This window comes from Sabethes cyaneus, chromosome 2 (genome assembly GCF_943734655.1).
Source record: "Sabethes cyaneus chromosome 2, idSabCyanKW18_F2, whole genome shotgun sequence".
Classification (NCBI taxonomy): domain Eukaryota; kingdom Metazoa; phylum Arthropoda; class Insecta; order Diptera; family Culicidae; genus Sabethes; species Sabethes cyaneus.
This window is the reverse complement of record NC_071354.1, coordinates 109,456,697-109,480,808: the sequence shown is the minus strand read 5'-3', so window position 1 is coordinate 109,480,808 and position 24,112 is coordinate 109,456,697. Positions and strand designations below refer to the sequence as shown.

The window sequence follows — 24,112 nt, the reverse complement described above, 5'->3', positions numbered from 1 at the left end:
GACAGACAGACAGACAGACAGACAGACAGACAGACAGACAGACAGACAGACAGACAGACAGACAGACAGACAGACAGACAGACAGACAGACAGACAGACAGACAGACAGACAGACAGACAGACAGACAGACAGACAGACAGACAGACAGACAGACAGACAGACAGACAGACAGACAGACAGACAGACAGAAATCCTTCTTTATAGGTATAGAAGATTATTGGTGGTTTAAATAGGCTTGTTAATAAAAGCATATTTTTAAACACGTTTATCGCATACATACAACATTTTCTCACAGCAAAATAATATGGCATAACTTTATACCGCCATCCGGGGTGAGATTGTACCACGGGGGTGAGATTGTGCCAAAAACCAAAAATGTTTATTTGTGAAAATTTATTATATCTATAAAAACTGATGACCTAACTTCAAAATGATGATGAACATAATATATTTATTCATAACTTAGAATGGAACACAGATAATATTAGCAAACTATTTAGCCTAAACAGGGTTTCAAAGTTCGCGATCAAAAATACGCGGAAATAACACTTGTAAAAAATGTCCCGCATAAACCAACCCAAACAAGAAATCGCATCAACTTGCTGTTTTGAAGATATATAAACTAATCATTTATAATGTATTGGAAGGTTGTTATGCGTTGGATAAGTTTTGATTACGAAAATAATATTTTTCGAAACTTTGTACTTTTCGAGCTTCACGGGGGTGAGATTGTGCCAAGCATGGGCGTAGCCAGAAATGTTTCCTGGGGGGGGTTTTACAAAAAAAAAATTGACATAGCCTAACCGTAAGGAGATTATTCAGGAAATGGGGAATTATTTTCAGTTAAAAGCTATTTTGGTTGAAATTGAGTGTTCTTTTAACTAAAAAGATAATATTGAAATAATAGAAGCCAAATGTTAAAATTTTGCCTCCCAGTTGGCATTGAGATACATCGTATGTTCGAATCTCGGCTGGGAGAGGCTGTTAGAGTCCATCGGATCGAGTCTCTTCGAGACGCAGTGAAGGTGCTGCTAACAACTTATCTTGCATGATTTTAAACTTCGCTTTTGAAGTGATCCGACGAGCAGATTTTGAAAGCGGTGGTTTGATTTTCAGAAAAGGCAGCAAACTTCTTGGCTACGCAGGTGACTTTGATATTAAAACCAGAAACTTTGCCACTGCAGAGGCCATTTGCGCTAAACTGAAAGCAGTGACTAGGAGGATTCGGCCTAAAATAAACGCGTCGAAGATGAAATGCATGAATGACAAAAGCTCAAACGAAACGAACGTGATTTTTACGCGGACGGTAATCGTTGACGGCGACGAACCAAAAGTGGTATATGAGTTCGCGTATGTGGGATCGCTGATAGCCGTGGACAACACAAATAAGAAGATCCAGCGGTGTTGCTGCTCACCAATTACGGATAGCACAAATCCGCAGATGAAAGAACGATACCCACTATCTTTGAACTTATCCTGTGGGCCAGAAGACGACTAGTATCAGCTTGACCATCTATATTACGCAACTAAACTATCTCGGACAACAGTATTCTATTTATGCGGACGTTACATTGTTCTAATATTCTTACATTTAACAAAGCTATTTGTCTCGCAGAGAATCCAGTAATAGATTCCGTCGCACTCAATCTCAGATAAAACAAGCGGCGTATTCAAACAGGACATCGAACCTGTGGTGACATTGCGATTCTCGTTTCGAGTGATTTTGGTTCGTTTCGCCCATTCGTTTAACGTGGTCGAAACGAACCAAAATCACTCGAAACGAGAATCGCAATATCACCCCTGCGTTGCACTTCGCAAAAAAATCAAAAGGCATAAGCCGCCGTACGAACCCCCTACTAGACCGATAGTTTTTATAGATTTGACAACACTGATGCAGGCCATACGCACCTTTGCGGACGACATTTGGAGGAGTACAAGTTGAAAACTAAGAGCAGCGGAGGTGCATGAATCAAGGGTAATAGATACTGCTTTTGGGGCGAAACAACCCCTGGTTGAAAGCCCCATTGAAAAAAGTTAATGAACAAATAGATACTGCTTGGGGAGACGTACATTTGGCGAAAATCGGTAAACCACGGTGTACCGGACAGGTCGTAAGGAAAAGTTTTTCACAACAACCCCACCGGCATCCAGAACAGAGAGACTCAACATGCGAGATGGCTCGTTCAGGTCTAAAGTGACATTTTTTATTTTTTAAATAAAAAAAACTGCGACTTCAGAGACGCCGGGGAAATGAGCGACGAGTAACCCAAGATCGAACCACAATTTTTTTTTTTTTTTTTTTTTTTTTTCCTGTAGAGCCATATTACAACTGCGTCCATTGATAAGGAATATTGTTGTGTGACCCATGTTTGATCTGGTGCTAGTTAGATATCCTATCACAATTAAGGTGTGATGGACAATGGTTAACATAGCACACGGTCCCAGTTAGGCTCGACTCGTTGTATAAAGCCTAATACCCTGCCAGGATCGCTTTGCCAAATTTCGAAAGGCTTTAATAACCGCTTTCCAAATATTGACATCCTTTGATTGAATAATGCTCCACAATTGCAGAGTATATGTTCAGCAGTTTCTATATCTAATCGGCAAAAACGACATTCAGTAGTATCATTTTTACCTATTTTATTTAAGTGATATCTGCTCGGGCAGTGACCAGTCAACAGACCAGTAATTATCCGAAGATCTTTTTTACTAAGATTTAATAAGATCCGGGCTTTTGCTGCACTTGGTCTTATAAATCTTTTTGCTTGTCTGGATGTGGCCGTGGCGTTCCAATTTGATTCTACCATGGACATTTCCCATTTTCTTATTTCGGTTCTCAGAGCACACTCCGGGACTCCGCAAAACGGTTCCGGACCAATGAAATTTGATGCAGAACCTTCTCTTGCTAGACTGTCGGCTTTTTCATTTCCCTCAATACCACAATGACCGGGCACCCAGTATAAAGTTACTTCGTTCCTACTGGCCAATTGCCTAAGAGAGAGAATGCATTCCCACACTAGCTTCGATTTACATGTAAAAGCTTTAAGCGCATTGAGAGCCGCTTGGCTATCTGAAAATATGCAGATCTTTGCAAATCTGTACATCCTGTTTAAACATATGTTCGCACATTCAATAATGGCATGAATTTCTGCTTGAAATACTGTTGGGCTATGACCCATTGGTATAACTTTCCTGACACCAGGGCCAAAAACCCCAGCTCCAGTATTTTCACCCATCTTAGACCCATCGGTATAGAACACAATTGAACCTGGACGCAAACTTGGCCCACCACACTCCCAAACATAGCGGCTTGATTTAACCACTTTGAAGGGAACGTCATAGTTTGTCTTCGTTGTCATCCAATCTTCAATTGTGGGAATATCTGAGTTTAGCCTGAAATCCTTAACGATCCTTAAATGTCCTGTCAGATCGCCGTCTAAAATCTTGTTATACCGTTTGAATTGCAGGGCACTTTTCGCGGCCTGTTGCTTCACAAATTGATGCAGAGGTAACAGGTTAAGAAGGGCATCCAAAGCAACTGATGGTGTACTTTTCATTGCTCCAGTTATTGAAATACAAGCAAGTCTCTGTAGTTTACCTAGCTTTACTTGAGCGGTTACCTCATTAAGTTTGGGCCACCATACAAGTGAGGCGTATGTAATTTTCGGACGAACTATTGCCGAGTAAATCCAATGGACAGTTTTTGGTCGTAGTCCCCATGTTTTCCCCACGGCTTTACTACAAACCCATAGGGCATTTGTACCCTTAGTGATAACCTTGTCTAGATGGGAGTTCCAACTTAGTTTTTTATCCAAAGTGACACCAAGGTATTTAACTTCTTTTTCAAACTGAATTGGAACCCCATCTAGAATAGGTGGTGTTAAATTTAGCTTGATCCTTTTAGTAAAAGGCACTATAACAGTTTTAGAAGGGTTTACATTTAAGCCTTCTTTTCTACACCATCTCAAAGTCATATTTAGCGCAGTTTGTAACCGATTAGATATCGTGTCATCAAACTTGCCACGGACAATGACGGCTACATCGTCTGCGTACCCAATCACCTCATATCCTTGCTCTGCTAGCCTTTCAAGGAGTTTGTCTACTACTAATGACCACAATAAGGGTGACAGTACTCCTCCTTGAGGACAGCCCTTCATTGATCTTATAGTTAGTTGTGCACTTCCAAGATCAGCAGAAATTTCTCGATCTTTTAACATCGCCATTATCCATTCGATAATGCAGTTATCCAAGCCCCTCGCTTCCATTGCTGAACGCATTGAGCTATAAGATGCATTATCGAATGCTCCTTCAATATCTAGAAACGCAACCAAAGCTATTTCTTTGGCTTGAAACGATTTTTCGATTTTGCTAACTAGCGATTGTAGCGCCGTTATTGTAGATTTGCCTGATTGGTAAGCAAATTGATATTTGCTCAAGGGAAACCTCGACAAGCTTGTTGACTTAGTAAAGTCGTCCACAATTTTTTCCATTGTCTTTAATAGAACAGACGATAGACTGATAGGTCTAAAGGCTTTAGGAGTTGTTTTATCTCTTTTTCCCGCCTTTGGAATGAAAACAACTCTAACCTTTCTCCAAGCTTTTGGTATGTAACACAAAGTAACACTGGCTCTGAATAATTCAGTCAACAGAGGAGTAAGAATTTCTTTTCCCTGTTGAAGCAATGCTGGGAAAATTTGATCTTTCCCAGCTGATTTGAAAGGCTGAAAAGAACCCAGTGCCCATTCAACCCTGGAAGGTGTGAAGATTTCACAAGCTTTACGATAGGCATCTGTTGACCATAAGTGTCCTACCTCATCCAAGTCATGTGCTTCAGCAAATACAGGTGTTGATCCTGGGAAGTGAGTTCTCATCATTAGTTCCAATGTTTCACAGGAATCGGCAGTAAAACTGCCATCCTCTTTTTTAAGACTGCCTAAGCCATTTGAATGGTCTTTTGAAAGAACCTTGTGCAACCTTGCAGCTGTAGGAGCGTTATTGATCTCTTCACAGACCCGTCTCCAGTCCTTCCGTTTGGCACGCCTCAATTCTCTGTTATACTCTGTCAGGGCCTTTTTATATTGGTCCCAGTTCGAAGTAACTTTTGCTCGATTGAACAATTGCCTAGATTTTTTTCTCAATTCTGCCAGTTTGTCGTTCCACCAAGGAACATCTCTACTGGATGATCTATGCTGAACAGGACAACTGGCTTGGTATGATGAGATCATTTTGCCAATGACTTCATCAGAGGCGCTGTCTAGTTGCGACCAAGTTTTTATTGATGTAGCATCAATTGTATTATCGTTCTTTAGGTAGAACCGATACAGGTCCCAGTTGGTTTTTCTTGGGTTTCTATAGTTTTCTATAATTAATGATTCGGCTTTATAATCAAACCTAATATGCTTGTGGTCGGACAGTGATTCTTCATCAGAAACATGCCAATCCAAAATTTTTTTTGACAAGAGGTCACTGCAGATCGAAAGATCAAGGACCTCATCACGAATGGAATTTATAAATGTTGGCGAACTCCCTCTATTACATACGTCAATATTGTTGGACGAAATGTAATTCAGAAGATTTTCGCCTCTTTTATTGATATCTGAGCTACCCCATAATGTGTGATGGGCATTTGCATCACACCCTATTATAAATTGAACGTTAATTGATTTACAATAGTTTACAAATTTTACAACCGACGGAGGAGGAATCTCATCAGTGTCTCCAGGAAAGTAGGCTGAAGCAATGCATACTTCTGTCTTTCCTTGGGTCGTTGGTACCTCCATCTTAATCGCAACAATATCTCTACTAATAAATTCAGTAATTGGGACAAACTTTGTCTTCCTATTTACCAAAATCGCTGTCCTAGGTCTGGACTCACTGTCATCATATAAAAGCTTACAAAAGTGTAGAGAGCAACCTAATACCCTGCCATTATTCGCCCAGGGCTCTTGAATTAGACCCACGTCAATATTTTCTTTTGTAAATCTTCTGCTGAGCACTGCTGATGCACCCTTCGCATGGTGTAGATTTATCTGAATAAATTTTATAAGACTCATCTTTATAATTTGGTTTTTATTTATTTATTATCTATTAATTATTAATTAATTAATTAATTAATTGGAACATATTAATTTTTCTTCCACAAACGGTCTTGAACAGACCATTTCTTTTTATAGTTTCCGCTGGATTTTTTGGTTCTGGACCTGCTTCAACATAGGCAGCGGATTGCCCTTGGCGTTTCGATCCGTTACTCTCAGCTACGCAGCTATCTTTGTCATTGCCAGTCTTTTGAGTGGCATTCTCCGACTCATTAATGCGTTTCCCAAGTCCACTTGTCCCAGGCGATTGTAGATGATTCTGGACTTCAATGGAATCCATAGCCACATCTTTAGAGACTTTGCCTGAAACTCCTGAATTTCCAGAATTCGATTGAACAGGGCGTTTCTTTTTTATTTGAATCTGCCCATATCTGTAATTCAGGATAAATTTTCCTTCTACCAATTTACGCAGTGAGGAATCATCAACAGTAAGGGCGAGTTCAATGTGGTCACCCTTCACGTGACGATGTAGAATTCTCCACGCATCGGTCAGAAGATTTTCATTCTGGCTCTCAATGAGAGACAGAATCATATCATTGCCATATTTGGCACTCCAGGGAAAGAAAGCGATCAGCACGTCAGGACGTGGGATGTGATCCTCGTCCACTACTACCAGATCGGCTCCTTCCCAAAGAGTTAAGGTTGGAAACTTTTCCTTAACCCAAACAGCTGTGTCATTGTCCTGACATGTGAGCACCAGGTACCCAGGCTTGAACCGACAGCAGACAAATTTGGGTTTGAACTGCTCCCGGCGCTGCTGTACAACTTTCAGCAAGAGGGCTTCCTGAACCACTTCTTGCTGATTCGTTGACAGTTCTACTGCTGGATAGTTCTTGGGCAAAATCCCTACCCTTACCCTATTAGCAATGTCACTGTATGTGGGTGCTGGGAGGGCTTCACGTCTTCGTCCATGAACTACTTTCGGTTGGTAGCAGAGCACAGGAGTTTGAGAACCACTGGCAGCTTCCCCTACACTCCGAACAGCTGTTGCTTTCGAGTTGTTCACAACATTAAAATTTACCTGGCGATGTGGGTCATCACACATCTTTTTGGAGACGGGCTTTTCTTCACTGCTCTTGGAACGGTCATGATCAGCATTTCTTTGCCTCTTCGGTGTTCTGCCTAGTGGCCGCTTTGCCCGCTCGCGGGCCGTGGCATAATCCATTCCGTCACTCATCAGTTTTCTTAGCCGTCTACGCGCCGAACCACACAAACCATGACGAGCCGGTTTTGTTGCATCTACGTCCATCGCTTCAACTGATGGTGCACTGTTATTTTCATTTTCACCACATTTTTCCATCTTCACTATCACTGGGGGCGGCTTCAGAGCCCTGATGGTCACATTGATGCCATCATCTTCCTCCTCTGAATCGCATACATCATACACTTTCGGTGAATTTAAGATCGACGGAGATGGTGTGCGCAACAACTCTAGCGAGTCACTAAGAAGCCCGTCATCCAAATCTTTTTCTTCGGGATTTTCCATATCTGCTATCACTAACCTTCTATACTAATTTTATTAATAATATAATTTAATCACTAATAATTACTCATATAGCGCGAACGCGAAAACTGTTCTCAACGAACAAAGTTGATTCACTATGCAGAATTTTTTTTTTTTTTTTTTTTTTATTTTTTTGTATATATATTGCCCACCCTAGTCAGTCTAGACTGCTGTCCTAGGCGCGCGTACTTGTGTGAGTGAGTGATACCATCTAGTAGTATCACTGGAAAGTGATCACTTCGCAACACATGTGGCTGTGCACTTTATTGCCACTGACACTCACTTCAGGCTATTTATAATGGAAGCCTTTATCCACACAATAGACACTGCAATGCCATGAATAATCGTCTCTTCTAATATGATATTTTAGGTACAACCTATATCAATTCGATTAAAACTTTGGTGTATTTCCGTGGTAATCACTACGAAACGCACTTTTTGCTACTTTTCACGGTCGAACGTGGTGAATTACATCGAGAAACTGCATAATTCTTCGCGACCGAATAGAAGCGCTCTCTTGATGCTCAGATAGACACTCACTTGATCCCGCTCGAACCACAATAGATCAAAGAACTGGTCGCAGTGGTCCAAGGTCCCCAACAAGGAAAAAAAACCCAAGATCGAGTTAAATAGATCTTCAAAACAGTAAGAACCAACCCGGCTCTAAGCGGCTGCTGACGACGATGAGGATCGTACAACGTGCCTCTTAAATATTCCTATGCTCTAAACAGCTGGCTGTGAAATTTCAAGCTTGAAAGTATAGAACAAATTTTCGTCTGGGGGGGGGGTTTGAACCCCCAAAACCCCCCCCGTCGCTACGCCCATGTGCCAAGCCATAATGATCGATCCAATTTGTGGATTTCACATACACTACAAAAATACGTCAGTATACACCAGCACACTCACATTCTTTACTATTGTGCACAATATTTTGATAGATTAGATTGCATCATCCATTTTGGAGCAAACAGCGTCATAGGTCTGCTAAATAATTTAAACTAAATTTTACTTTTTCTCTAGAAATTTCAGATACCGTGAAAGCACCTAATTCCGATCACCTAAGGCATGATTCATCTTTGAGTCCTCACTGAAAAATAATACTTTGACATTTGCTTACATGGTATGTGTCTTTAGCAAGTATTTTCAATTATGTTTCATGGAAAAATATTAAAATGCCCAAATTATTTACCGAAAGTTACAAAAAATGCATCAAAGTATGATGTACCAGTGCACCTAATTCCGATCATCAATTTGAAGGGGTGATTCTAATTCCGATCACAGGTGCATCTAATTCCAATCACGTCATGATGAGCTGTTAAAGTATAAAGCTATTGTCAACTTGTACCAAATGGATCGGAAATGTTTTGCGTTTATATTTTCTGATGCCAATCCCCCTACCAGTCATCTTCTGCTTACGTTAATGATCATTATTATCATAAGATTAATATTCATAAAATTTATGTACTCGAGTGCTCGACCAGTGCCAAATTCGGAGTATTTCAGTATAGAAATCGCGCATCCAGCTATTAACAAAGTTCTAGCACAAAATTGAAGTCTTCAAAATAATATGTTATTATAATAAGAGAATAGGCATCAATAAGATAATAAGTTCATAACTGTACTGTCACTGTCGCTCGTTTGCAGCGTTAGAGAAGCAAAAAGTCTGAGGTCCTCAGTTGGCCTCGAGGTACGGCACTGGTCTAATAAGCTCGACGTCATATGTTCGAATCTCGACTGAAAGAGGCTGTAAGAGTCATAGGATTTCTAGCACTAGTCCTACAATTGTCCCGCGCTCTTGCAACTGGCTGCGAAGTCTCTCGTATAAAAATAGAAGGTCAAAATTCCAAATCGGAATGTAGCACCGAGGCTTTACTATGATTTGTAGTAAGCAAGAAAACACGCAAGTTTATTTTGCTTCTTTGTTTTGAAGCAGCAGAAACCACAAGCTTAGTGTGTGTAATGGTCGTCTGTGCAAAACTATCGTACGGAAAATATATGGAAAAATTTTAGCTTGAAGGTTTTCGTTCATTTTTACTATTTAGCGATTGGCAAACAATCTTTTCAAGAAAGCCATACAATTGCTGCATCATTTATGATCAAAATCCGTTTTAAATTGGAAGAGCTATTAGCGTTCAAAAACTTTCATTCTTTTGTGACGCTGGCTTAATTCCAAATTTTGGATTGACACCCTGCCGTAAGACGTAGCTCTACGTCAAAAGATTTCAATAATACTACCATGTTATCATGTTGCGAATAATTCTAAAATCCAAATAGCAACTACGCTAGCATGTATTTTGCGAGTTTATAACTTTGACATAGTGATCGGAATTAAGAGCAGAAAAAAAAGTTATGTTCATAATTCCGATCAATCACTTTAATGGAATAAATTCCGCAAATTTAGCATATTTTCAGCCAAATTTGATATAGAACGGTTATATATGCTTGTATCTACATGTTATCATAGAATACCGAAAAAGGTAATATGTTTCCACGCTGTTATGATCTTAGCAAATTTGATCGCGCGCTTAGCACTTCGGCTAAGGAAATACATTTTAATGACATTTTTTGCTACTGCCTATCGAATTTAATTTATTGTGAAGTGCATGGTGCCCCAAAGGCAGTCATTTTTCAAGAACTGACACATAAACACATAGCACAATAACTGAGCAAGCTCATTTACTACAGATTTTGGCTCAATTTTCTAAAAATTTACTATTTAGTTTGAGTGATCGGAATTAGAAGCTGATCGCAATTACGTGCGGTCACGGTACTTTGAATAAACACTCGAATATAAGACGAATATATTATACCGTGTATAAACTGGCAGTTTTAAGGAGGAGGAGGGGTGGGATAGGCCACATGTTCTGCGGCCGCGGGTTGTCGAACGAAGTAATGGTTACTTTTGTTAAATGATCAAATTGGTATGCCCCCTTAGGATACACCCCTCCATATATCTTCCCCTTGTTAACCCTAGAAACGTTACTGGCTATATAAAGGCTGTCCATTGACTACGAACTCATTTTTAGTTATTTCAGAACTCACCGGGTTATTTTCGTTCATACTTTTTGTATGATGCGTTGTTTTTGGCCGACCCTCTGCCCCTAATAGTCCACTTAGTTCATGGACGGTCCCATATGAACTACTTTATACTGATATTTACGTGTATTGTTTATAAACATGCTAATGTTCACTGTTTAAGTTTTTAGCCTAACTTTATGTTTTTGGCACAATGTCACCCCCTAGAAGGGGTGAGATTGTGCCAAAGTTCATGCACTTCCAGTAAAATTTGATTTCATTGTAACTAAACCATCTCTACGTTAGTTGTTATTTGAACAATTTAGTATATATTGACAGGTTTGAGATCAACTTAGTTCCTAAATTGTGTGTATACTGAGCTAAAGAACAAAAATAGATGCTTTTTTGGCACAATCTCGCCCCGGATGACGGTATATTTGAAGCGAAACGTTGTAATCTACTTTTTTTCTTGAGCATGTCATTTTTCAGCCAACTGAAGAACCCACCGAGGATAACAAGACGCAGTTAGCGTCCGACAATTAGTGGGAATTAGTGAAAAAGAAGAAGGCCAGGAAGAAAGAGGAGGATTGAAGTCCACCGAAAGTGGTCAGAAAAAAGAGGAGTAAAGGCGATGCCCTTATCCACAAAACTAAGGAGCTGAGATATTCAGAAGTTTTGAAGGCCATGAGAGGGGACGATCAGCTAAAGGGTCTTGGCGGGGGGGCGCGGAGTATCCGCCGCTACCTCACGGGCGACATGATTCTTGAGCTCAAAAAGGATACAGCTGAGAAGGGTTCTGCCTACAAAGTGCTGGCAGAAAATGTCCTTGGTGACAGCGTACAGATCTGCGCACTAACACCTGAGATGACTCTCCAGCTTAAAAACCCGGACGACATCACTGAAGCAGCCGAACTGACACGAGCTCTCAAGGACCAATGTCACGTGGTGGTGACTACCGAAGCAGTTTGTCTGCGCAAGGGACCGGCGGGATCTCAGGTTGATACAATAAGACTTCCAATGGTAGACGGAAATGCAGCCCTGAAAGTGGCTAAGCTGAAGGTGAGATGGTCCGTATGCCCACTGAACGTGTTTCAGCAGCCGGAGGCCTGCTACCGGTGCTTTGAGCGTGGGCTCGAGTCCTGGAGCTGTAAGGGGTCTTTTTTGTATTGTTCATGCAGGGAGAAAATCTTCATAAACAGCACCTTCACGGTGCCGAATAGGGTTCACAAGTTGCCAACATGCGCCTACCTACTAAAAACTATCCTGCTGCCCGTTTCTGAACCCCTCCCGGAACTACCGTTAGGTTTTACTTCAGGAGGGAGGTCGTGCCTAAGCACTCCGACTTATCCGTTGCGTGTGTGGGTTTACACAACACCCTTGCCACTTCATACCGCCACTACCCTTCACCTAGGGCCTGGGCTGCCCAAGCTGACACTAGCTAAGCTATGGCAGGCCCTGTCGTTGCAAGCGTTCTAGCCGTTGCAACTCCGTTATCACCACCGCCCTATCGACGGCACCCCACGCGCTGCTTAGCGCACATTCTCTGCACAATGTTGTCGGCGTTAGTGTCCTCCCCAACGACCGCAAGCATCATCCGCCGAATGGTCGTGAAACGCGGGCAGTGAAACATCACGTGCTCCGCCGTTTCCTCGGCTACCGTGCAAACTGGGCAAAAGGGTGAGTCTACCCGCCCACGCGTATGTAGCATCCATGTCCCGACAGAATCTGGGTAAGGAAAAAGCTTACCTCACCATTTCCTCTACCGATCCAGGACGATATGTTCTGGATCAGCCTATGGGTCCATCTACCCTGGTCGGTGCGATCCCATGCCGCCTGCCAACGCCTAATAGAGTCCAGCCTAACTCTGTCCCTAGCGCTCCTGACGTTCCTCTGCCTATGGCACTCGATATCCTCACCTAGAAGTATGCATATGGGAATCATGGCTGCAGTAACCCCAATCGCATCCAACGATATGGTACGGTAGCCGCACGCAACTCGCAATGCTAACAGCCTGAACACCTTGTTCAGACATGCCTGATTGCGCTTACTCTCCAAAGCCGGGGCCCATGCCGGCGCACCGTATCGTAGCACCGACATGGCAACGCTGGCCATCAAGTGTCTCTTACTGCTGCTAGGACCGTAGCCGTTCGGCATGATCTTGGACAGCGCAGTAACCGCCGTTGACGCTTTACCACAAGCATAATCCACATGGCTCGTGAAGTCCAGCCTGTTGTCTGCCATAACACTCAGGTACTTCACACTTCGTTTGGAGACAATCACCTGTCCTCCAACGATTATTTTTGCCTCTAGGGCCGACTTGCGATTACTGATCATCGCCGCTTCTGTCTTGCGGTGGGCCAATCGTAGATTGACGCCCGCCATCGAACCCTCTGTTATGCTTATGGCGTCCGATGCCAGCATTTCCACCTCCTCTAGAAACTCGCCTACCACTGTAAGGACGATATCATCAGCGAAGCCAGTGATCTCGAACCAAGTGGGTAGTTCGAGCCTCAGCACCCCATCGTACATAGCATTCCAGAGCGTGGGGCCGAGAATCGAACCCTGTGGAACACCCGCTGTCACTTTGTACTTCTTCGCCCAATCCGCCGTGTCGTACACTAGCGTCCGGTTCTCGAAGTAACTTTTAAGCAACCTGCATAGATGATCCGGCACCCTCACCCTATGCAGCGCTAACGCGATTGCACCCCAGTTAGCGCTGTTAAAGGCGTTTTTGACATCGATTGTGACTATGGCACAATACCTGTCGCCTCGCCTTTTGCGTTTCATAGGCTTCTCGGCCCTCTCCACCACGGACTTTATGGCGTCTACAGTGGACTTCCCCTTACGGAAGCCAAACTGCGTGCTTGCCAGTCCGACATCACTTCCACCACAGGCGTCATCCTGTTCAGGATTACCCGCTCTAGCAATTTGCCTAACGTGTCCAATAGGCAAATTAGCCTGTACGACGAGGGATCACCAGGCGGTTTCCCCGGCTTTGGCAGCAGTACCAATCTTTGGACTTTCCATTTGTCTGGAAATTCGCATACTCCTAGGCAATTCTAAAGCGTCTCTCTAAACATATCGGGATATGCTAGGATCGCCACTGTGAGTGCCTCGTTCGGAGTCCCGTCAAGACCGGGCGCTTTGTTCGTTTTAAAACCCCTGGCATTTACGATGAGTTCCTCATTCGTGACCGGAATGAGAACATCATTCGATTGACCGTACGGGGTCGGAGGCCACCAAACTGGATCGTGTTGCGGAAAGAGCCCTTCCATGATGACTTTCAGCTTTTGGGGGCAGGTTTCCTGCGGCGCGGATGTACCGTTCATCATCACCTGGTATGCACCGCCCCAGGGGTTTGAATCCGCATCGCGGCATAGCTCCTGAAAACAGGATTTCTTGCTACGCCTAAGGAGGAGCGCCTACCTGGCTGCTCTAAGTTCGACCCCACGAGCTTCTGCATCAGCATCGGTCCGGTCGCTCTGTGGTACCTGGAGCGGAGCTGAGCAATGGTATCACTCCACCAGTATACCGAGCGACGACCGTTCATTGGCTACCCCGTCCTGGGCATAGTGGTATCACATGCTCGATGGCCCAAGCCCATACACCTGAAACAGCGTTCGATACGCCGTTTCGACGCAAGTGTACAGACTGACCAGCCCACCCTAATTTTGCCAGACGTCAACATTTTGTTGGGGATTGCCTCTGGCACGTTGAAGGTTGTGGTTTGCATATCTCCATATGCCTTCCGCAACCGGATGTCTGCGGGTGCCACATCAACTTTAAGCTGATCCAGCAGAGCATCCTTCAGGTCAACTGCCGTCGTAATCTCGTCGAGGTTTTTACACTCGACAAGAACACGCTGCGACAGCGACTTAACCTGGCCCGCTTCGCCCAAGGGCTGCTCAACCAGTTGCCTGTAATTCGAGCTCTGGACCGTTGGGTCTTTTTGAGCTCGAAGAGCATATCCCCGGCCTGGGTTCGGTGGGTCTTCACTACGTTGGCCCCAAGCTCCTGCATCTTGGGGTCCACCCGAACCTTACGCAGTAGATCAGCGTACGACAGCTTACCTCTCAGCTTCACTACTAAGACGTCGCCTTATGGACACGCCTTGGCTTTGGCTTTGCAGCCTCAGCCTCGCTCGTTTTCGGTCTAGGCGGTTTACGCCTAACTACCCGCCAGTCGTCTTTCCCGGTCCCGGCAGCACCGTCCGGGACCGCCTCCGCGCGTTCGCTGGTAGAGGCGCGATCCAAGGTCCGCTGCCTCTTGGTCACCAGCGTTGGTCCATGGTCGGGCGTAGCCACCTTGCGCTTGGCAAGTGGCGTACGCGCTTGACTAGGCATGGCCACAGCCTTGGTGGCTATGACCCGAGCTTCGGCGATTTCGCATCGCTGCAGAAGCTCCTGCCTCTCCACCTCGGCAGCTTCCCTGTTTGGGCTGTACACCCGATTTCGGCGGGCTTCCCTTCCTGGGTTGCGCCCCCGCTAACGGGGGGCTACCTGTCTTTGCCGGCGGTGATCTCGCCAGCTTACTACTTTTGGCAAAGATATCATCTTTGCCTCCAGTAGCACCCGCGTTCGTATCCTCAGTACAAATTTTTTTAAATTTATCCATACTTATGGGTCCCAACTCTAGGCCGCTATCTCCACTCGTAATTGTGTAGTCCCCTTAACGATCCCATGGTGATCTATGCAAGCAGGGAGGCCATGGCTAGGGACACTCCCCCTACCCTTCATGGGGACAGGGATGTCAGCGTTAGTCAGGAATGTATCATCTGAGCCTACACCACCGCATTTTGACGGGACGGAAGGCAGCTGTACCATTAGCCTACTCACCGTTTCGAGAAGGTACCACCCTTCCTTACCTAAGGTAGTAGAATAGCACAGCCACCAGCCCTATAGCGCCGAATCCAAACGTTTTTTCCCGCCCGTCCAGTACACCATAATTAGAATCTTCCTGGAACCGATCCTAATGTGCCCACGGCACTCCTAACCCGGCTTTTTCGTTTGAAGTCCTGAGCACTAACAGGACACTACGGCGTCCGCAGCTGGCTTATTGGAATTTGGAGCCCCGCTCGCCTCTTTACACCACTGCATCACGCTACCCGCAAGCACAATGTGGCCCCCTTTCCCTGTTAGCACACAACTGAGGGTATAACCAAAGACTGGTATTTGGTCGACCCTAGGCCCACTTGCGTCCCGGCTGGCACCGCGTGGAGGTAGGGATAAGAGTTTCCGCTCGCATCTCATTGGCTATACGGAGTCGCGCAAAGTCGAATGCGACTTTGTTCGGCACCTTAACCTCGCTGCGTTAGGGCCTTAACCGGCCACCAAAAGCTACCTAGCCAAGCTGGAAAGCACCTATCGTCTCATGTGCTTGAGAGTGGCGAGTGCGTATCGTACAGTTTCACATGACACAATCTGCGTCTTAGCGGGTAGGATGCCTATTGGCATCATCATCAACGAGGACGTAGAGTGCTTCAACCAACGTGGAACTACAGCAGGGTGGCAACTGGATTCGAAAAACGAAATTCCCTGATGTTTCCAGGTTTTTCCCGTTGTTTAATAAAATTCTAATTTTCATGTTGCGATATAATTTTAACTACATAGAATTTTAACAATTCGATCATTGATATTTGAATTGTTTAGCAATCAACGAGGTATTGAGAAAAATTTCCCCGCCTACTCTATTTCCCTAGGCAAATTCTTCAATCACTTTCTCTTATTCTGCCGACCAGCAAATCACACTCTTCCCGTGAGTTTCTTATCTGTTCTTTTTCCGCGCAAGTTTATTCGCAAACTCAGGCGCAACCGGAGTTTTAGTGCCTATTGCGGCTAGCTCTCGAACCCGCCGTGGTGCTTTTCCTGCCAGCCAGGCGGAAATGTTCATATGTTTAATTTTCGTTCTCCGAGCCATAAGCCATGCAAAAAAGCAGTTTAATTGAGCTAATTTTTAATTTCGCTTTACCACTGGTGGCTGTTCTACTTTCTGACCAACGCGGCTTATTTCACTTTGCATGGATTGATCTGGATTTATTCTTCCGGCTCCAAGCTAGAGCCAAAAATTCGTAACGTGGAAGGTAGGGTCGCTGCACCCGCATTTCAGTTACAACTTGTAACATCCAACAGTATGGCAAGCTTATTCACTGCCGTGAGTCAGTGGAATTTCTCCAACATTTTTCTCGAAAATCAAAATGCGCTGTGTTGCCACTGGCATTTACTTCGATGTTCTCCGAATTGTGTCACATGCCGCAAAATGTCCGTCCTGAAACATCAATGTCATTCAATTCGACTTGACTAACGCCAAACGAAAGGCGCAAAGTGAGTGCAAACTAAATTTGTTATATCACTTTACTTGCCTCGCAGAATAAGGCCCTTTGCAAAACACTGAGCTAATTATCGATAGCTCAATCTATCGCTTGTATGCCGTACTTCTTTATCTATTTCTAAGTGTTCTTGACTACTCAAGGAATCGATCAATGGGGTTGTTTGAAAAATTCCCTGATTTTGTTGAAAGTTCCCTGATTATTCCAGGTTTTTCCAGGTAATTTCAAATTCCCTGACAATTCCAGGTTTTCCAGGTAGTTGTCACCCTGTAGAGGCATACGGAGCAGCGCGCATGGTCTAATTCCACAAAAGGCCGGTGGACACATCGACTTAGCCCGGAACTATCCGGGTGGGTCAACAGGCGCCACGGCGAAGTCAACTTCCACCTGACACAGATTCTGCCAGGGCATGGTTGTTTAGACAGTACCTGCACAAATGCGGAGTCCTCCGCATGTCCCGAATGCATGGATGTTGACGAAACTGCAGAGCATGCTTTCTTCATATACCCTCGTTTCGCGGGCGCGAGAAGCAACATGATGACAGTGAGCGGACAGGACACTACTCCGGATAACTTAGTCCAAAGGATGTGTTCCAGCTCGGACGTCTGGGGAGCGGTCAATGCGGCTGCTACTCAGATTGTTCTTGAGCTACAAAACCGCTGGAGAGCCGATCAACGGCGAATAAGCAGCCTAACTACCATAGTGCAGTAGTTATCTAAAAGAGTGTGTTAAGTACAATAGCCCCTCCCTGAAGTAATACCGATAAGGCGGTACCAGGGGGGATTGAAGCTGGAGACTCGAGTAGGGTTTTAGTGGGTCCGGATCCTCACGTCCCATTAGGGGGGTCGGGATACCAAACCCCACTCCCTGAGTTGTCTTCTCAGGTGTCTGATCGTACCGCATCTTCTAAGGTGCTTAGCAGACTTCCCTACTCGTAAAAAAATCCTCACGTTGAAGGGATTTTACCAATTGTATCCTATTTTATCAACAGCATATCTTTTCACGGCACTTCTAATGAAACGGCAAGCATGCGTTTTCATACAGAGTCGTATTATAACCGAACTCTCCAGCTGTAGCACATTTTTCCAACATAGATATCTAATTCGCCGAGGTTTAATCGTCTCGCAGTAAAGAATTTGCGATCTGTTGGGACAGTGAACTTATGTCATTTTTTCTGGCTCACTTCCCTAACACATATATCAAATTGGACCAGGTTGAATCGCGTTCGTAAGAAATCTGTTGGCACGAGGGGGCTTTGTCACTCTTTCTGGCGTACTTCCCAAGCAAGGACATCAAAATGGTCTACGTTTAACCGCGGTGTTAAGAAATCTTGTTGAAGTGAGGGAACTTTGTCACTTGTTTTGGCTTACTTCCCAAGCACAGATATCAAATTGGTATAGGTTTAGATCATCGCACTATGGTCGAAAAAGCGAAAATTCCAGGCAAAAATCAATATCTCGAAAACCATTGGCTCTACATATATACATCGAAAACCATTGGCTCTACTACATAGAGCAGTTTTTTTGCTCTAACTTTTTTATTTGAAACCCAATTTAAAAACTGTGTTCGGATGACTTTTAGAGCGTAAAGTGATGCATTTTTTAAAACTTCTAGATAGTTGCTATCTGTTGTCTAAAGGAAGATATAGAGGTTTTCGATTCATAATATTATAGTTTTCCACGGCGTCTCACACCTCCGTTGGCACATATTTTCGAAAACGAAATGAATGGTTTAAAAGTACGTATCTGGATCTACAAAATGCATGTATTGACATTTTTCCACACTTCTCCTGTTCTGTAGAAAACGCATTTGAAAAGTGAGTATTTTTCCATATTCAGCCCGCAGTGGTTCAACGGTTCACCAATATCTACGATCCGCGGGGCCTGGGGAAAAGTTGGGTACAAATTCTGTTATAATTGGCTTCCATTGTAGCTTGTTTTGTTCCATGGACCCGTAAGCGTTACTTCAAGGGCCATCCCTTACCTGGTTTTTTGCTCTGGAGACACTATAAACACGTTTGTTTCATTACATTACCGTCCCCTCCATCTATTGTAAAAAAAACTACCGTTCTAAAAAACAGTTCTAAACAGGTCTAAAAAAAATATTTTTTCATTTCTAGACTGAAGTGTTGCGCTTGCGTAGATTTGCATACGCGTCTAGATCTCTCACGTATGTTTTCTTGTTTAAAAACATTCTGATCTTTTTAGAAAAAAATATTAACATCCCTTCGAGGTATTCTAAAATGTCTTCAAGGTTTTTGGAATTTGCTATAATTCTTTTGATTATTTTGTACAGACAAGTATTTTCATTTTGCTTTGCTGTCTTGCAAACTGATTCTAGCAGAATAAGCTCACAGTTAGCGCTCAAAACCTTTCATTTTTCGTGACGCTCGCATTTTTCGATTTTTTGGAATGACACCCTATCTCATAACTTGCCGTATGACGTAGTCCCACGTCAAAAAATGTCATTTTTCAATAAAAGTTCTGACAAAATTCTGTATGACGTAGATAATTAAATCATCAAAATTTTGAACCTGTTTTTGTATGCCAGAAGGGCATTGGCTTAAAACGCCACGGCGACAGTTTTAATGATCGTCTTTTGTGACAGGCCCTTCTTGCTGTACACAGTTTACGGACCGTTCATACCCATTGATGGAGTTGAGCCGGATGGTTGTAATCCTGTGAACTACTTCGGTACTACATGGTTAATAAAGTCAATGACCGTTTTGGGATTTAGGTTTTATACCTGATATGGAGTAAGAAGTTCCGAAAAAGTTGTGCCTTGATAATGCAAAAGTCCCGCAATTGCAGAGCAAATGCGCTTAACTTTCAGGTTCTGAGTTACAAAAGCGGCAGGTGTCGGATGATGCATTGCCGATATTCTTTAAATGATAAAGAGTCCCGTAATTGTGCGTAGTTCACTACGAGTTAAATGGAGTAGTTCTTTAGCTACTGCAAGGTTTGGGAAGATAAACTTTTTAGCTTGTCTACAACCCTTTGTTTGATACCAACGGGATACTATTTCTAGTTTTTCGCATGTCAGTAAGTCACTTTCTACGATGGGTGTGGAAGTGCCCAGAAACGATTCAGGGCCAATAAATTGCTGAGAAATTTTGAACTTAATATTCATTATAAGCAGTTCTCTTGTTGTAAGTTTATAAATATTGATTGTGTCTTAGATACGGCATTTAACTTTTCCAATCACCTTAGCTTTTTTGCCCTAAACAAATGTGAAATTGCTGACAAATGGTGACAAGCAACTTTTTAATGGAAACTTCGATTCAAAATCCGTATTAACAAATAAGTATATCGGAAGGATGATATATCATTTTTGTTTATTAACTACGAAAATGCAATGTAAGAAAAAAGAAAGTATACTAACGATCATGAACGCGTTTATGAATGTTTAGTGTCGATTTCTGGGAAAACCTATAAACAGAAAACAAATTTAGATTTTAAAATACTCGTTTCAATTTTTATGCGAGTCTATAAAAATTTAAGTACAAAACCTTTTATCGCAACCTTCTCTGTCACAAACGAATGGACGTTCACCCGAGTGAGTACGAAGATGAATTTCTAAATATGGTTTTCGGCCAAAGGATGCACTACACTGATTACACTGGAACGGTTTATGAATGCTCCAATATCCTGGAACAATAATCGAAACAGAAAAAAGACGAGAAAAACTGTATTAATTGCTTGTAACCATTAGTCAGACATTTTCGAAAGAGGATGTAAACAATTATATTAAAAAATACAGACTCATTTCTCAAGAGAGTTTGTAAAGTTAACTCCAAATAGTTTGAATTGATTTTATGACGTAAAATGTGCCAAGTAAATTATATAGTACTTACTCATATGAATTTTCTTATGGGTATTCAACGATGATTTTTGGCTAAACCGTTTTAGGCACACGTCACAAGAAAAGGGGCGTTCTCCTGAAATCAGTATTAGAGATTGTTTGTTATTTGAATAAAAACAAATTATTATGCTTACCTGTATGTGTTCTCATGTGAACTTCTAAATAAGGTTTCCTGCAGAAAGCAGCTTCGCACACCTTTAAAAAAAGTAATTTGATTTAAGTGAGACATTGCCTAGCAAATATTCATTTAATTAATGATGATTTCATCTAGTCAATGCTACACTCAAAAAAATTCACAAAATCACGCTTCAAAAACAAGTTCCTCTACAGGCATTTACATATAATCGTTAGTTAATCATTTTATTGGAAAAAATAATAACATCTACAATTTTCACGTAAACGCGTTATTAGTATGCTTGTAAACTATGTGGAATTCACATAAATAGTACGGTAGGCTGACCAGACGTCCCGGATTATGCGAGACTGTCCCGGATTACTAAGCATCCTGGAAAGTGTCCCGCATTGATTATTTTTTAATCGAAACAGTTTCTAAGAATAAAACATAGGAAATTATGTTACATTGCATGAAAAAACCTACTGCTGACACCGCTCGACAGCCGGTATACACCTTACATAGCCACGGCCACGGCCAGCCGGCACCTCGAACTTCTTATCTGACCAATGTCGCTTGGTGACTGTTCTCTTCATCTTTAGCTTTCGCTTCATTGTCCCCCAGTATTTCAATACTGGACGAACCCGGGGACAATTTGGTGCACTTAGCTCGGTTGAGATGACGTCCATTGTCCATTGTAGCATGCATGCTGAAACTGCCGTAGGCGATCATGGGACTTAATGAAGGGCAAAATTCGCCTGGTGAAGCACCTACCCCTGTGTATCTCCGAATTCTTATCCGTCACAAAACACTGGTTTTCACACGGATGCCAATGTAACAATTCCCTTGCCAAGTGATGACCTTTTATCACAAACCCATCCCCAAAACCAATCTCGAATCTGCTACAAACCCCACCACGAGTCAGAGCATAGAGAATTTGACCCCTGCCGCGAGTCAGAGCATGAAGAATTTAACCCCTGGGATTGGCTGAAATCGGTTTTCTCTGAAGCTTATTCATCATTGAGTCAGACACCTGCATCGCGTTTCGTCACCACTCGGTCGCACAGCCTACGAGACCGGATTCTAGCCTTTACTGTTTTACTGTTTGAGGCTTCTGCTGGCCTCCCACTTACTCGGTAATACTTGTAGCCATTCCGAGACTGATTCGCCGTACAGTCCAGCGGTCAGTGTTCAGTTTCTTCGCCAAAGCACAATCCGAGACGCTGAGATTAGCCATAACTTTCCGAATGACCCGCAGTCGCAATTGACAATCAATGGTTCAACTCCAACGTCTGGCCTACGCCTACGCCTTGCGGACAGCCCTAAGAGTTTCCTTGCACCCCTCAATTACTCACATCACAGCTCCTTTAGGACGATCCGTCAGTCCCGCCAGCTCCCGTGACGACGCACGCTCTGATAGATTCTTCAGGTGACCGCTCAAAATTACTTTCATTTCTCCACCTGTATGATGAATATCTCGAAGCCATGTTACCTTTAAACTGCGAAAAAATATACCGAGCAGAACTGTTTACAAATAACCCAGCGCTACCAAAAGCTAGCATTCATGGCCACTGGGAGTGCCGCTATCGCCAAAATGCAGTGTCCAATTTCTAAATGATCCCATCTCTACTACCGAACCGATTTAAGTCACTTTAAAGCACGGGAAAAGTTGGATGGAAAATATTTATAGTTTTGCATTTGATATGTATATGTTAATTTTTTTTTGACTGTATCAATTCTAAGAGAAAAAGAAAAAAGATTTCAATTTAATTCAATTACAAAAAAACATTACGATTATTTTACAAATATTTCAATTAGTATTGCAATCTTTTTTAGTAAGAAGAAAGAAAGAAATTAGAAAGTCCGGACCACTTTTGACAGCAAAATCGGCCACGGTAGAACCGATGACTAGAACTTGCTTTAAAGGATTGAAGCTAATTTCTTTTAGCAGGGAAATCATTGTGGAGGAAAGGCAATTATTTCGCTCAATATTCCGCATTTTCAAGGCTCCCAAACAACTCCAGCCATTCAATTTAGTTTTGGAAAATTAGCAAATATCTGAGTCTATCTCACTTGAAACCAGACACTTCTCAGCATTGGCTGTAGCGTTTTGATTGCTCATAATTTGATTTCAAAGAGCTCACCTGAAAAATTATCTAATTATAGGACTGAATTTTCTCGGCAATGGCTTAGGTAACCGATTTTCAAGCTTATTGTCCCATCTGAAAGATACATACTGTAGTCTCATTGGATTAGATTTTTCAAAACTATCCTATCTCAGGATTTCATGAAATTTTGCTTACGCGCATAGGATGTGGAGTTAATAATAATTTTTCAGGCATCGCTTTTTTTAAAAGTTTTTAACTTTTAACTTTAGAACAAATTTTTATGTATATGAAAATGCAATAAAATTTTCTCAGCAATCCAGGAAAAATATCAGTTGTAACAAGCTTTTCACAAAATTTTCCACGCCGGCGGAGAATTCAATAGAAATGACGGAAAACCCACATTCTAACTCTAAATTTCTAAATTTTTCGTTTTGGAGTTTTTCATTATGGGGAAATTGGCAAGCACCAGTCTATCGTGCAGCATTTTTCAATTTTTTTTAATGAACGGATTCAAGGAATCGGAGACTCATACGGAAGGGAAAAGAATCTTACACAGGGTGGCAACTCGACACAAAAAACAAAATTCCCTGATTTTTCCAGGTATGTTTAATAAAATTTCAGGCTTCATATTGCGATATAATATTAACTGGAAATGCGCCCATTCATATTTGAATTATTTTTCAATCAACGAGGAAGTTAGAAAAATTATCCAATTACTGAAATTTTCTCGTCCAACTTACTCACTTCTATCTGTGTTTTCACATCACCTATTCTCTTCTAGAGAAGTAGCTGCTGTTCCTCTGCTTTCAATACAAGTGCCTTTAAAATATTTTTCGACATTCTGAAATGACTTACACTTTCACGATCAAGTGATTTTACCCCGCTTTTCACCATTTGTAAATTTCGTACTTGACGAAGTGATCTCAATTTCTGCTCAAGCTACATATTCGTTTTCCAGCCACCGATGTTAGCTAAAGTTAAACTCTAAAATAAAGTTTAATGGAAAAGTTTTGCATTTGCTCCATGTGCCAACCATCCTGCAAGAATTATCAAGAACTCTCGTATATTTTCCCCATACAGCGGGCAACCCA

The 24,112-nt window shown here is 42.7% G+C and overlaps 1 protein-coding gene across 2 annotated transcripts in view; it reads right to left on the bottom strand.

Annotated features, from left to right (window-relative positions):
- The window catches only part of LOC128734052 (zinc finger protein OZF-like), a 164,667-nt gene that overhangs the window by 57,060 nt on the left and 83,495 nt on the right, over positions 1 to 24,112 (bottom strand). The window contains exons 4-7 of one of the 2 annotated variants that reach the window (XM_053828033.1): positions 20,936 to 20,996; positions 20,794 to 20,877; positions 20,449 to 20,587; positions 20,322 to 20,368 (exon numbers count right to left, since the gene is read on the bottom strand). In XM_053828033.1, the coding sequence (XP_053684008.1) occupies positions 20,322 to 20,368; positions 20,449 to 20,587; positions 20,794 to 20,877; positions 20,936 to 20,996 (331 nt within the window). The remainder of the gene's footprint in view (positions 1 to 20,321; positions 20,369 to 20,448; positions 20,588 to 20,793; positions 20,878 to 20,935; positions 20,997 to 24,112) is intronic. The other variant, XM_053828034.1, reaches the window with a different exon arrangement.